This window comes from Pyxicephalus adspersus, chromosome 12 (assembly GCF_032062135.1).
Source record: "Pyxicephalus adspersus chromosome 12, UCB_Pads_2.0, whole genome shotgun sequence".
Lineage (NCBI taxonomy): Eukaryota > Metazoa > Chordata > Amphibia > Anura > Pyxicephalidae > Pyxicephalus > Pyxicephalus adspersus.
The window spans coordinates 25,278,654-25,294,054 of NC_092869.1; the positions used below are offsets into that span (position 1 = coordinate 25,278,654).

At 36.6% G+C, this 15,401-nt stretch overlaps 1 protein-coding gene across 1 annotated transcript in view; it reads left to right on the forward strand.

The window, feature by feature from the left end:
* The window catches only part of CAPN3 (calpain 3), a 59,441-nt gene that overhangs the window by 36,543 nt on the left and 7,497 nt on the right, over positions 1–15,401 (forward strand). The window contains exons 15-18 of the mRNA XM_072427638.1: positions 8,368–8,523; positions 10,439–10,496; positions 11,039–11,103; positions 14,893–14,961. Of these exons, the coding sequence (XP_072283739.1) occupies positions 8,368–8,523; positions 10,439–10,496; positions 11,039–11,103; positions 14,893–14,961 (348 nt within the window). The remainder of the gene's footprint in view (positions 1–8,367; positions 8,524–10,438; positions 10,497–11,038; positions 11,104–14,892; positions 14,962–15,401) is intronic.

Here is a 15,401-nt window from a genome sequence, read left to right on the forward strand (position 1 = left end):
CGCGATCTTTTTCAGTTGCTGAATAGCGCGATCGCGTACGATTCCAGATCGCGAATACGAATGCGCGACCGATAATCCGATTCTGCTTGATGAATCAGGGGCAGTGTGTTGATTAAAAAAACAAGGACCATGTTTTTACTTTTATTATCTTGTTATGTGGTGTTTGTTGTTATTCTTACTAATGCTTGTATAATTGCTTCCATGTTGACTCTTGGTCTGCATTTAACATTTTTAAGTTTGATGCATGATACAAAATGTATGTGATTTTTAGATGCAAAATATTCATTTTTTCCTTAATTTACTTTATTTAAATGTATGGCAACAAATGTAATTCTGAAAATAAAAGTGTGATTTGTTAAATGGAAGAACAGTAGATGTATATTTAAATGCAACTGGTGTTAGTACCTGAATTTGTTTTGCTATCGGTATCTTGTAATCCCATGTACAGTAGAGCCCCAGCTGGGGATGGCAGCAGTAGGATTACATCATCTCATATCATCTCATTGATCTCTAGGAAATTGCATGGTATACTTATGAGTGCAAATGATGATGTAGGGTAAAAAGGAAGGATTTGTTTGTCCCGCCCACTGTCCTCAATTGAGGAATCCACTCCATATTTTTTGAATGTGGTGTATTTGGAGAAAGATGGAGATACCTTCTGTTTTAAGAAGCTGTGTGTTTCCCAGTTCAACAGTTTATCAATGCAATCCTAGCACAAAGCATAATCTCTAACCAGAGATATGGTTAGGAACATGCTTATATTAGGAGTATATTCTTTATTGAATACACAAATTAAACAGTGGATGTCCACCATTGCTGATCTTCTTCATAAGGAAATTAGAATCCTGGTGATCACACTAAATTGGCTTGTTTGAGTCAAACGTGGCTACTTGCCAGCTGCTTGGTTTCTAAAGAACCAGAATTTACAGATTTAACAGTAACAGTGATCCATACTGAACTGCCTTATTGCTGCTCCTATTCATTTTGTATTATAGTGCCGCAGGTAGACAATACTTGAATGATTGCAGGTATAGGTTTGGAGGTCTCAAGAAAGACCAACAGATATAAGGATGTGTTCTAATTCAGAAGCAGATTTATTATGTTACCGGGAAGGCAAGAGCCCCCTTCCCTGAGGTAACAGTTTAATGGTTTAAGAAATGGTAACTACATCACAACCCCAATTTCAGTCTGAGCATAGCCTTTCTGAACTGGAACAAAGAGTTCTGAACTCACTTGATCTGGTTGCTTGTTCATGATTAGAGAGTTTAAAAGCATTGAATCCAAAGGATCAGCATAATAGAGATGCAATTGATATTTTTATGAGGTCAATAGGGCATCCTCTATAAGTGAAGGTATTTTCTTTAAGTCAACAAAAAAGGACAAATGTAACTAATCAAACATGTGGACACTTACATAAATGAGGCAGGACAAGTGGGAGGTCTATGATCATTTTGTACTCTTCTTGAATCTTGATTATTTTTAAGGACTGGTAGAAATTTGTTTATTTTCTTCTGTTGATTTGAATATGTTGCAATCCATAAAGGAGCATTTTTATGCTTATGTTTTAGGCCTGTATCTGACTTCCCCTCTGGTGTAATATTTGTATATGGTGTTTACTGTCAGGGGACCTATGGCTTAGCGTTTCAGGACTTATAGTTAAGACATTCTTTTTAGTCGAGTGACTCTGATTAAAATATCTGCTGACCACAGCACAGCAGCCCCTGCTTTCATTGTGCAAAGCTTATAGGCCTTACAATCATGAGCAATTTATTCACACAGCAAGAAAAACAAATGGTAGGAAGATTAGCGACCCGTGAGCAGCCGGGTGAAATAGAAATGGCTCTGTTATTCCATGCTTTTTTCTTTCTTTTCGTTTCTTTAACCAGCCACAATAATTAATTATAAAGAAAAAGTTCACTACAAAAATGTAAATGGATTACAGTTTTTAAAACCTTAATTGGAAGACTGATTTGCAACATCAGTTTTCCGTAATAAATTAGTAAACAATTAATAAATACTGAAGCTGGTGGGTGAACAAAGTAGCTTTTTTTTTATAACTTTATTTATAACCAGAGAAAGACAATTACAAGAGCAGTAATAAAACATTTGAACAGTACAAAATACATACAAAAACCAGTACAAATATAGGCTCATATTTCTTGTTATACAATCCAAAACAGTAGATGCACAATCATCCTACAATATTCGTAATAATCATCCATGAATATTCTCACTGTTGTGATCTGTTGATATTGTGCCCAACCATTGTAGTAATAAAAATAACTTAAAAACCACAGAAAAAGTTCCTATTTCAAAGGACTTAATGGGAAATTAATGCCATGAGAAATAGCAGTAACGGTGTAAAACTTGGCTTAATTTCGCTGGTTTAAGGGTATAGTCCATATAAGCATACCATTTGTCAAAAAATGTTGTTACAACAAGGTCCAGTTTTACAACAAGGATATCCAGTTTTTTGTCCCCTTTCTTAAGGTTGCCAACCTGCATATCCCAGTTCCCGAACACACATAATAATGGTTCTAGTTGTAGCTGTGTCTTTGTCACTTTTCTAAAAGATAAAAGAACCTCAGTCCACAATTGTTGAACATGGATACATTCCCATAGACTACGTTTAAGCGTGATTTTTTCACAATCACATCTAAGACATCCATTGCCTGGTCAAGGTAGTAGACTAAATATCGCTGGTCGGGCGGAATACCTTATAGGCTTTATGGATGATCCTAAATTGTGTCTCCCCACATATTTCACTGGGAGTGGTTTTCCGGACTGCAAGATGTACCTGTACAATTTTATCATGAAGGTCCGGAATATTAAAATCTTTTTGCCAACCCTTGGCTGACTTTCCAGAGAGTGTTTTCATAACATTTGTAATCTGGGATATATAGGTGATATAGATGGCGGTGTTTGAGATAATAGATTATCGAATCTGTCGTGGTCTGCTACTCTTTTTCACCCAAACTTGATAGCACTCATGTTCCAGTCCTTGATGGAATTGTGGGTTTCCTTGAATCAGTAAGTATTTAGACAGAGAACATGGTAGCTCCAATTTATGGTAGTTCTCTCAAGGTAAGTATTGTGCCTCTTACAAGTATGCTATGTTTTAGGTCATGAGGTAGTTGCGATATTTTATTATGTAGTAGTGCAGTTAAATGCCAAGGGTGTACAAGGGCTTGCTCTAATTGCGTATTAGAAAAATACAAATTCTCTTTTATCCAATTTATGGCAGAGATTGCAGGCTAAGTTATAGAGTCAGATATTGGGAAAGTTTACTCCCCCTTCCAACACTGGTAGATAAAGTTTAGTTAACGATATCCTAGGCCTCTTCCCCAACTATAAAAATTGTGTACAGGATTTATTTAAAGCTTGTATATCAGCATATTTCAATAAGATTGGCATGGTTTGTAGTGGATACAACGTGGGGGAAAGAGACCATTTTAATGAAGTGACATTGCCCCATCATTGACACTGGTAACTTCTCCCATAGTTTTAGTTCTCTATTTATTTTTTGGAACAGAGGTAAAAAATTCAGTTTGTATAGGAACGTTGACGATTTGCCAATACGTATGCTCAGATAAGCCCTGACAACTGTTAAAGGAGGGGTATTTACCCACTGCCTGTCCCTTACATTGGTCAAAAGGAGAATCTCGCTTTTTGAAAAATGTATTTTCAATTCTGCTACTCCCCCAAATAATGTTACCATGTGCTGAATAGTAGGAATGTCTTTTGTTGTGTCCGAAGTAAACAGTACAACATCGTCCGCAAATAGTGCAGCTCTGATTTCTGTACTGTGCATTTTTATCTCATGGAGGGAGGCTGTCCTCTTTATGTATCATAACAGGGGTTCAATGGCTAAGTTGAACAGAAGCAGTGATAGAGGGCAGCCTTGCCTCATTCCTCGTCCTAATGATATAGTTTGTGAGAAGAAGCCTGGAGTATTTCTTCTGCCTGAGAGTTCGAGAACATAGCTGCTAGTAAGTTATAGTATGGTCCTCGTACAGTGAGGAAAATAAGTATTTGTTCCCCTGCTGATTTTGTGATTTTTGACAAAAAATGACCCTCAAAAACCCAGGGCTCAAAAGTCAGAGCTTGATGTTCATTGTAATGAGTGAAATAAGTATTTGATCCCTTCGCAAAAGATGACTTAGTACTTGATGGCAAACTCCTTGTTGGCAATCACAGAAGTCAGACGTTTCTTGTAGTTGGCCACCAGGTTTGCACACATCCACTGTCCCACTCCTCTTTGCGCCCATGTCCCACTCCTCTTTGCAGATTCTCTTTAAGTCAGTAAGGTTTCGAGGCTGATGTTTGGCAACTCAAAGCTTCAGCTCCCTCCACAGATTTTCTATTGGATTAAGGTCTGGAGACAGGCTAGGCCACTCCAGGATCTTTATGTGCTTCTTCTTGAGCCACTCCTTTGTTGCCTTGGCAGTGAGGTCTTGGTGAGGTCCTCACCCATGTGACATGACTCTTTCCATTGTCCCTTCGATGCGGTGAATGTGTCCTGTCCCCTTAGCAGAAAAATACCCCCAAAGCGTAATGTGTCCACCTCCATGTTTGGCGGTGGGGATGGTGTTCTTGGGGTCATAGGCAGCATTCCTCCTCCTCCAAACACAGCGAGATCATCACTGGTCTCATGATCATTGCACGCGGGGGGGATCTTGCATGGAGCCCCAGACCGAGGGAGATTGACAGTTATTTTGTGTTTCTTCTATTGGTTCTATTGGTTGTGTTTCTTCTTATCTGGTTGATGATACTCTTGTAGCCCAGTCCAGCCTTGTGTAGGTCTACAATCTTGTCCCTGACATCCTTGAACAGCTCTTTGGTCTTGGCCATGGTGGGATGACACATTTGGCATATTTTATGACTGTATGCACTCTTTGGATATTTGTTGCTCTTGACAAACCCTACTTGCATAGGGGATATTGTTTGCGGTAAATAGTTTGACAGTGTATCTGCTAATGTTTTGGAAAGCAGTTTGGCGTCTATATTTATTAGTGATATTGGGCGCAAATCAGCTTTTAATAGAGCAAGCTTGCATTAGTTAGAGCAGAAGAAAATCCAAAACAAAAAAATCACACTTACCTTCAATTCCGCAGATCAGTCTATCCGTCAGGAGATTTCTTCCATCAGGTCCTGCATCGTCCCAGTATCTGTCTTCGACCTGGCGCCGAGGGAGTGCCAGGCACGACATTTTCTTTTCTCTTCTTCTGCGTTCTTCCTACATCACCTGTAGGCACCAAGCCGATCAAGATTTAAGGTGGCGATGCTACACCCTTTTTTTAAAAAATAAAGAGTGTTACGCCTAACAAGAACAATACCAAACACAATTTTGACTTTGACTAAAAGGGTTGTCTACCCTTTTATGTAAAGTAAAAAACTCTGAGTTTAGGTACGCTTTAAGCTAGCAAAGTAAAGTTGCATTATTACTGCATATTGATACATGTTAAGATACTCACATAAATATTTTCTATCTTGTGCCCACATTTAGAGAGGGGAATGGGGGTGAGTGGGATTGAACCTGCCCTTAATCTTTAAGCATAGTATAGTCACAGATCATTTAAAGTGTGATTGTAGTATTTGAGCTTTTAAATCTTTTAAGCTATATATTGATGTATGATCTTTGTGTATGGAATGTTCTGGGGTGATGGTATTGATAATGACTAAGCCTTTGGTACAGCATGTGAAATACAAATTAAATAAATATTTGTTTCTGTGGTGAGCATTTTTTTTGCATGACATCTTGCCCAGCAATGGTAACATAATGAACATATTTAGATTTATGCATGACTTTATTTGGCCTAAAATGATTCTTTTGAGTGATGTGTTTTATTTGTATGAACAGTATGCATCCTTTGCATGCATCTAAATTGTTGTCTGTAATCTTGTAATACCATTGGCAAAAAGACCATTAAAGAGTTATAATTTTATTGCATACTCATTGAAGCTATCATTTTCCTGCTGGGGAGGTCAAAAGAAAAAAAATCAGATTTAGTGTGTTAAAAACGTACTCCTTTCAATGATTTTTAAATGTAGATGAAGCACAAAACAGCCTTCTTAAAACAGAAGGTACCAGCACGTCTGATTTCTCCGATTTATTTAAGGATAGTGGATAATCCACGCAAATCATTCCTTTTTGCCCCTGAGCCAACCAGGCTTCAAAAATGGCTATGAAAGCATTGAATGTCAATTGCACAGAGCTATTTCAGTGATTGAGAAACATAGTTTTTGTGGAGTAGGATTTGGGGATTCTAAGCCAAATCCTTTCACTTTACTGATGTAGAATGACATACTCAAAATGCCTGCAAGCAGTTTGGAAAAAAAGCTTTATATTAGGCTGTACATGTACAGTAAAGTAGTCATTCTGGAAGTGCTGATTGCCAAGGGACAAAAAGAAGTTATTTGTATGGCTCCATCCACTGAAAACATTCAAGAAAACTAAAAGAAAATTAGGAGTAAAGCAATTATTTTTTAGGATTGACATTATTGTAGGATACAATGATAACATCAGTTTTATAAGTGCGACTGTAAAGGAACTCAAATAATGCCTACAACTGACACAGATGCAATGATCCTCTTGTTATCATGCTGTTCCAACTGCCTCCAATAATTAGAATGTTCTTTAATAATTTATTACTTAGTCATTGGCCCATTATTTGGATAAAACTGAAATAGACAAGATTCAGTTTTCCAGTTCACATCAGTTCAAATTCATTTTAAATGAGTCTTAGTACCATTCAGCTTATGAACAGGAAGTTTTGGTCATCACATAAATCTAATATTTTAGTGCCCTGGTTTACAGCACTTCAGCGTACCCTTAGCAGTTCTATCTAAGATACATTATCATTACTGAGATTCATCTAAAAAAATCTAGATGATCAAATCTTTATTAGTTATTAATTATAACCAATTAATTATTTACCAAAATAAACAGAATAGGGCCCTGTGTTGTTGGACTTCTCTAGGCCAATACAACATGCTTTTGGCATAGGTTTGAGAAGCTTTAGAGTTTATTTATATATCATTTTAATATCAGCCTTTTTTATAGTTCCACTGAATCAGTGTAACGGACCCTAAGTCTGTTAAGTGTAAGTCTGTTTGGACACATGTGGCTGCAGAAAGAAAAAAAACCCTTATTGAATTCACAAAGATTTCAGTTTAAATTAGATATCATCTTTCTATTGAAGCAACTGAAGAAATAGTCAGATAAAAATTGTAATAAGTTCATCTTCCTGTATCATTAATCCTAATGAGACCATGCAGCCTAATCAAGGTTAGACCTGGTGTTCTCAGTAATCAGTATAGCTCAGTCATGCCCCTTTTCTTCTTCTGCAGTACAAGTCTCAGTATGCACACCTGGGGGACAAATTCTACCATCTTAGAGAATGAGTTTCATGGCAAGAAACAGTATCATTTTAGTTAAAGGAAAGGGTATTTGAAATAAATTTCCAGCAAAAATCATTGACAAATTATGCTAATAAAGAGACAGAATTAGTCAGTTGAGCTATAAATTAGCCCAGATACCTTCTAAATAGTCCCTGAGGCTTCCTACAATAATATTCAATAGTAACTTACAGTGATAAAAAATATTACTAACTACACAGTTTAGATTACAATTATTTGGTATAATGTTCTTCATAATAATATAATTACCAATTCTGTAGACATTATTTTCTGCAGGTGTGACTGTGGCTATTGATATCTGCCAAGATTATTAGACAACAATTTACATTTACATATTGATATCAATAGAAACAGTAACACCTGCAGCCAGGTAAATAGGATTTGGTTTGGTTTGCTTCACTAAACAAAATCACATAAATCCTAACCAGGGCTGTCCAACTCCAGTCTATGAGAGGGTCAAAAACAGGCCAGGATTTTCATATAAAAAATTGTGTTACTCTTTGCATCATTCTAAATTTACTTTACTAAAATGCTAAAACATTTATTACTCTGTCAGTCCAAATCCCAGCCCCGGAGAACCGGAGTTGGACAGCCATGCTCTAAGCAGTACATTTCTATGATGCACATGTAATTATCATCAATATTATGTATACATGTGATATGAATATATATTCAAGTGCTCGAAACAAAGCATGGTTATTTTTTTTTTAATAACCATTTCTAAGTTACTGTAATAAGGCAATCACACTAATAAAAGAACTAATTTATGAGGGAACCCATACATTTTAGCAATGGCTGGGGCAGTTGTTACATAATTTGGAACAGTGTTCTGTTTTGATGCACCACTGATTCTTGCATGCCCATTGTAAGAACTAGGCACATTAAACTCTTCTAGTTTATAATCAGCCCTTTCTTTCCCTCTCACCCCTCTCCTCCTCCCCGTTCCAGCCAATCATCTTTGTATCGGACAGAGCAAACAGCAATAAGGAGTTGAGTGTGGATGAAGTGTCTGACGAAGAGAAGAAAAAAAAGACAGCCGATCAAAAAGAGAAAAAAGAAAAGGTCATTGTGCCTTCTATATTTCTCATATTGGGCCATTGCTGGGCAAGATTGTTGTGATGGGTCAATGTAGTGATTAGAGTGTGAGTCAGTTTGTCTAGGTGAAAGTTTAAAGGTTCTTTAATGTGACTCTTCATACATTGTACTTCTGCTCTGACCTACAGCACAAGCAGTAAAAATGAAAAATTGAAGAGAAAAATCCAAGCTGGCACATTTCACTTTCTTCTAAAGCTGGTTTTATACTTACAATCTGATGGATTCTTCTTTAGGTACATTCTCACACATAGTTGTGAGTAATCTAGTTTTAATAGCATAATGTACAGCCATCTTAATAAATCATTAATAAATCATCATTATAGATGAACAGGTGAGCACAAATCTTTCATAAAGGCCGTGATAGACTTACAAACTTTAATAAATGAAATCTCACTAAAATCTCCAGCAAAATAAACTTCAGCATCACCCAAATACAGAAGTATTAGTTTTTGTTGAACTTACCCTTTAAGGTGATATTCACCCATCCTGCTGCCCGTGCAGCAAAAACTTTGATGGGTTGTAGAAAAAACCTGCGTAAAGGTCTTCCATCCAGTTGGGTGTGTCGGATGGCTGCTCGGCCACTGTACATTGTAGTTTTCTCAGTTGAGTCTTGAATACTGTGTCCTAGCTAGAGGTGTTCTGTTGTGTAGGGGGCTGGCAGGTGGATCCTTACAGACACCTTACACATTCAGAAGTATGCTGGATGTGGAAGAGCAAGCTTCTAACAGTGAGGTTCAGCTTTGTAGGCAGCAAGACAGCCAATTACTTAGCAATAAGCTCTACTTGAAACATTTAAATAAACTGACAAAATTGCTCAATGTTCATGTCTAATAAATCTAAACTAGCTTGAACACCATTATAGTAAATATATTTACTGCAGTGTCTGTGATCATTTTAATGAATCCATTTTTTGGTTAAGCCATTCATGGTTAGGCAACTTATTCTAGCCACTTTTTTAATTCAAATGAACTTGGTGTGGTTTCTCTGGTCATTCCAAAGTGTTAACTGTGCTAATAAAATTACAATGAACTTGAATAAGGTAAAGCTTTTGTGTCAAGCTATTGTGATATACAGTTTGGGATATTTACAGTAAACATCTACATATTGCCTGCTGTAGATTAGGTGGCATAGGCTTGCTTGGTACCTTCCAAACACTTCTTGGCCAACCTAAACCACCATCCAAGACCCCTGAAATTCCTATGCAAATCATATCACAGCTCCAAGGCTTAGCGATTGCATGTAAAGACCAGCAATGAATGGCCGAAGGTGGGAGAACCACGTACCCATAAATACTAGACTATACCATGACTTTCTAGGTTTGGGGCAGCAGGTAAATGAAGAACAGCTACTGTGTTTTATGAGTCTGCTATGTGGTCCCTCTGTTACTTTGTCAAGAAGCAGCTTACTTTTAAAATAAACATGGGTCTACATGCAATAGTTTATAATGCAAAAGCTGTCTCCAAAGTACTGGGCCCGAAGTACCCTAGTATTACAAAACAGAATTTGTATAGCACCAAAAATTTACACAGCACTGTACATTGAGTAACAATTTTTTTGCAGTGTCTAAAGCTGAAGGCCAAGTAGTACAATGGTAATATGATGAACCACTTTTTGTATATAGTGTGTTTTAGGATCAGCAGAACCCATATTCTGTATGTACCTGCTCACACCATTAACATTCATGGCATGCTAAGGAGCAGAAGTGGTCACACTTTTGATATATTCATTTTACCAATATATCAATTACAGTTAATAATTGTAATAGAAAACATGGTTTAGATTTTAATATGATCGTAACCAATCAAGAAGAAAAATAAATGCCTTGTCTGATAATGTTTCAAACAATGTTTCGATCAATTCAACATTTTGTTGTATATTATTCACTTGGCTTTAACTGATTTTTTTCTTTTCCTGTTTTTTTTAGGACATGGAAATCAGTGCTGATGAACTTCAGAGTGTTCTGAACCGAGTTGTAAATAGACGTATGTATACATTCAATCTACTAACCTCATTGGAAGATTTGTAGAATATGCATACTAGACAGAGCAAAAAAAATAATCTCCATAAATAAAAAAATAAAAATAAAATCAGAGCCATGCCTAACTTGCAAAAATGTTATACATTGAGAATCCTGTAGCAAGATATTTCTACTAGAATTGCCATGACAAAACCAAACGGTGTTCATCCTGCTCTATCAACATCAATGATCAATAAGAAAGAAAATAACAGTTCTAAGTGAATCTCCCTTTTTATTTACAGCATGGTTTGTAACACCTGTATCCAAATACCCTTAATATAGTTTATGACATGGAGAAAAACATTAGAAACAAGTTAGCAATGGCCCTGTCCCATTTTCCAAGTGTTTTTTCAACCTATGCTTTTACTGTCTGTTCCGTTGACATGTGAGTGTCTTATTTCTTCTACATTATGGCAATGACACACAATTATCAGTATTAAAACATTTAGTTTTATTTCAAGTTTTCTTTTTACATTCTCTATACCTGCAAAGTATTTTTTTCTGCAGATAAATCCCTCAAGACTGATGGTTTTACCCTGGAGTCCTGCCGCAGTATGATTGCTCTTATGGATGTATCCTTTTTGCCTGCATTTAAAGCTGATCACTGGGCACATCCAATTAATTAATTACCTTCCTCAGGTGTCCATACCACGTCTTGCCTAATGTGGACATTTCTTATTGGCCGCCCATTGTAAAGTGCTTTTCTTAATGGCCCAGAAGATGTCATGCAAAAGAGACAGGACTGGATTTTTGCATAGGTGATCAAGAATAGGTAAACTTTTGTAAAGTTATGTTAATATTGTCACATCTTTTTTTTATTACCAGAATTAATTGTCCTCTGACTATGGGCCTGATTTAATAAAGCTATCCAAGGCTGGAGAGCATACACTTTCATCTGTGAAGCTGGGTGATACACCAAACCAATAATAAATCTATTCCAGGATTGAAAACATTTGCTTACAAATAGCAAATTACTTTTAGGAAATCCATTCCAGGTTTGCTGGATCACCCAGCTTCACTTATGAAAGTGTATCCTCTCCAGCCTTGGGGAGCTGTAATAAATCATGTCATATTTATGTTGGGGAACATATGGTTGTGGGTTCAATGTTGCATGCAGCATAAACAGTTTCCAGGGCTATGTGACCAGAAAGGCCATAAGTCACAAATGGAAAATACTCTGTGTTTTGAGTCCTATGGGTGAAAAGCACTTTACAAACCTTCATGCTTTCATATGTTAGCTAGGAAAATACAAAAACAGCCATTAAAACATAAATGATGGACAATGGTTTCTATTTGGTGGAAAAAAGCACATCATTGTTTACAAATTTTAGAGCAATATATTACAGCATGATAAAAAAAAAAGCTGTAAATAGCCATGAGCTAAACGAAAAATGCCAATATGTTAAAGCTCAATTTTTAAGCTTATTTACACTAAATGTAAATGTAAAGGTATGCTGATTCTGAAAGTGCAGTTAGTTTTCTTCTATCACATCAGTTTTTTTCTCTACCGCTTATATTATTGCGATTACTGTAGTGTGGATTTGTATGGGCTATTCATTTACACGCGAGACACTGTGATCAGTGAATAAGCAAAATTTATTTTTCTACTTACACATGTATTTCCTTTCTTTCAGATCATGTCTTGCTCAGCTGTTTCTCGTCGTAAGTGCCTAAACAACCCCGATTCATTTTGTTATATAAGTGGTAGTTTCACCATTCCTAGTCAAGGGGCGCACATCAGCACATTTGTAGAGCAAGCCTTTTTGGCATATTTCAAAGTTAAACTTGGTGATAAAGATAAGTCTTGGGCCCCTCATAAGGTGTGCATACAGTGTGTCAATGGTTTACGGATGTGCACAAAGGGAACACGTCATAAGATGCCATTTGGTATACCTATGGTTTGGCGAGAGCCAGGAGATCATTTCAGTGACTGTTACTTTTGTATAGTGAAAACTTCAGGATATAACAAGAAAAATAAATGTAACATGGAGTATCCTAGTCTACCATCGGCTATACACCCAGTGGTTCATTCAGATGAAATCCCAGTGCCAGTTTATTGTTACACTACCCTCCCTTGAAGAACATGATTATGGTGATGAACTAGGTGACAACAATGATGAGGAGTTTGGAATTGAAGAGACTCTGTTTATAAAGGATTTGATCAGCATGAGTAGAGTGCTTTGGCATGTGATTTGGGACTATTGAAGGCTTCAGAACTCCTAGCATCAAGACTGTGTGAGAAAAACTTGCTTGAAAAAAGAACAAAGGTATCGTACTCTCGAACCAGAGAAATTGCATTTCTGCAGTACTTTGGAACTGACAGTGGCTTCGTGTATTGCCATAACATACCTGGTTTAATGGAAGAATTGGGAATTCCAATCGATAACTGCAACTATTCATCGATAGCTAAAAGCGGAGCTTAAAGTGTGACGACCTTCACAATGGCAATTTATTTAGGTCAGTCCTAATTGGCCATTCAGTTTCTCCTTGTGAAGAATATGCAGACATAAAGAGAGTCATAAAAGTTTTTGCAATATCACCAACACAATTGGGTCATCTGTGTTGACCTTAAAATGGTATGCTTCCTTCTTGGTCAGCAACGCGATACACCAAGTATTCCTGTTATCTGTGCATGTGGGACAGCAGAGCTCGTGAGAGGCATTGGGTGGAAATGAATTGGCCTCCAAGATCTGCCCTAAAACCAGGTGATCCAAACATTCTACATGAGCCACTTGTTGATAGAAAGAATATCACATTCCCACCACTGCACATGAAACTGGGTCTGATGCAGTTTGTTAAAGCTTTGCCAACTGAAGGAGACTGTTTCAAGTACCTCATTTTGGCATTTCCTAGCCTGTCATTTGAAAAAAAAAAGGCCGGTGTGTTTGATGGTCCACAGATTCAGCAGTTCATCAAAGATAAACATTTCATAAGGACAATGTCAGAAGTCAAAAAGAATGCTTGATTATCATTCAAAGCCATTGTTGACTTTCTTGGAAACACACAATCAAATAATTACGCAAAAATTGTCCAGAAGTTCTTGGAGAGCTACAAAATGCTAGGTTACAATATGAGCATCAAGGTGCATTTTCTGCATTGCCATCTTTCTAACTTCCCGGAAAACCTTGGTGTAGTCAGTGATGAGCAAGGTGAACGATTCCACCAAGATTTGAAGGTCATGGAAGGACAGTATCAGGGTAGATGGGTTGTACATATGATGGCTGACTATTGTTGGAGCTTCCAGTGGGATTGTCCTAACACTGAACACTCCAGGAAAAGCTAGAAGTGTAAATTTTTACCTTAACTGCTTACCCGATTAAGTTTCAAATGTTTTACTGTAGAATAAAATGTAAGAGTAACAAAGTAATTTAACTAAACAGTACATTCAAGTTATTTCATTATTTTTTCATTGTATCTAAAATGTTTGACAAAAATGGTGGTACTCTGTATCGTAAAAACTGGATGTGATAGCAAAAAACTGGGGTCATTTCTGGATTCACCACCAAAAACTGCCCTTAGACTGTATCAATGATATATGACTATGTTAGGGACATTAGAGTGTGAGCGCCTTGGAGGGACATGACTATGGAGTTTGTAAAACGCTGCGTAATATGTTAGCACTATAGAAATACAAGTTTTTCAAAAAAAGTAATAATAATATTATGAGCATGTGATGGTGATATTGCATGGTGATATAAAGCTAAATGCAGTGAAATATTTTGGCAAAGAAATAAATAAAAAAACATGAAATTATCATCATTACAATAAAATGTCCTCTAAAAATATTTCAAATCTCAATATTTTTCAAACACAGCAACATATTAGCTGTATATGGCTCTATAATGATACGAGACTATCAGCAATGATTGAGTGTGTCAAAATAATCCAGAAAACAGGATAAAGTTAAAAAACACTTTTTGGCTAACACAGATCATAATAGATGGATATTAGGAAGCCGTTAATTTGAATATGAGTGAATGAACTCAATATAAAGTAGTACTTTAATATTTTAATATTAGTATTAGTTAGTTTAATATTTAGTTTTAATATTAGTTTAATAGTAGCAAATTGAGGTCCTGTTTTGATAAAAGAAACTGCAGTCAGTGTCTGTGCAGATTGTGATAAATCCAGTGAAAGTAGCAGCCTCTAGTGCCCATTGACAGTAAATGGATCAGAAAATATGAGCTCTTAATAATCCTTGTATGAATCAAACTGCCCACATGATCACCATATGCAGGTAAATAGTATCCCTCTACCACTTCAAGGATGAGGGTTCCTTTGTTTTATTTCCATAAACTACAATGACATCTCATTAACACACAGAAAACAGGAATATGAATCCTTAACTTATTTTCTTACAGACAGATGGTTGTGGGCGTTTAAATCTGCAGGAGTTCCATCACTTGTGGAAAAAGATCAAGGAGTGGCAGGTAAAGCCACACTAATTTGTCATTGTCATTGCTATACCTAGATGAAGAGTTGTGTGAAGTTTAGTAACCCCTAACAATTGCTATGGATTACTGCACTGTGTGTATATCATTATTGTACTTCCTCATTCCCCAAGAAACCTGTACTGATAAACCTTGTAGGGTGCTATTGCTGTTCCTGGTTTCTCCTAATAATTCTCTGTATTCACTACTTTCACTGGCCTGAAACAACTATTCAGATTGGAAGTTTTGAACACCTTTTTAGCATTGCTTGCTGTATGCTTTTTAGTGGTTAGTGACTGAAAAATATCGAAGCTAAAGACCAAGCAACTATTTTCTGAGTGAGGTCAGCGATGGTAATCTACAACACCGTACTAGACAAATCTCTTCTAGTTATAATCCATGTTTCAATTCAATAAATCAAAGAAAAAAAGTGTGTGTGT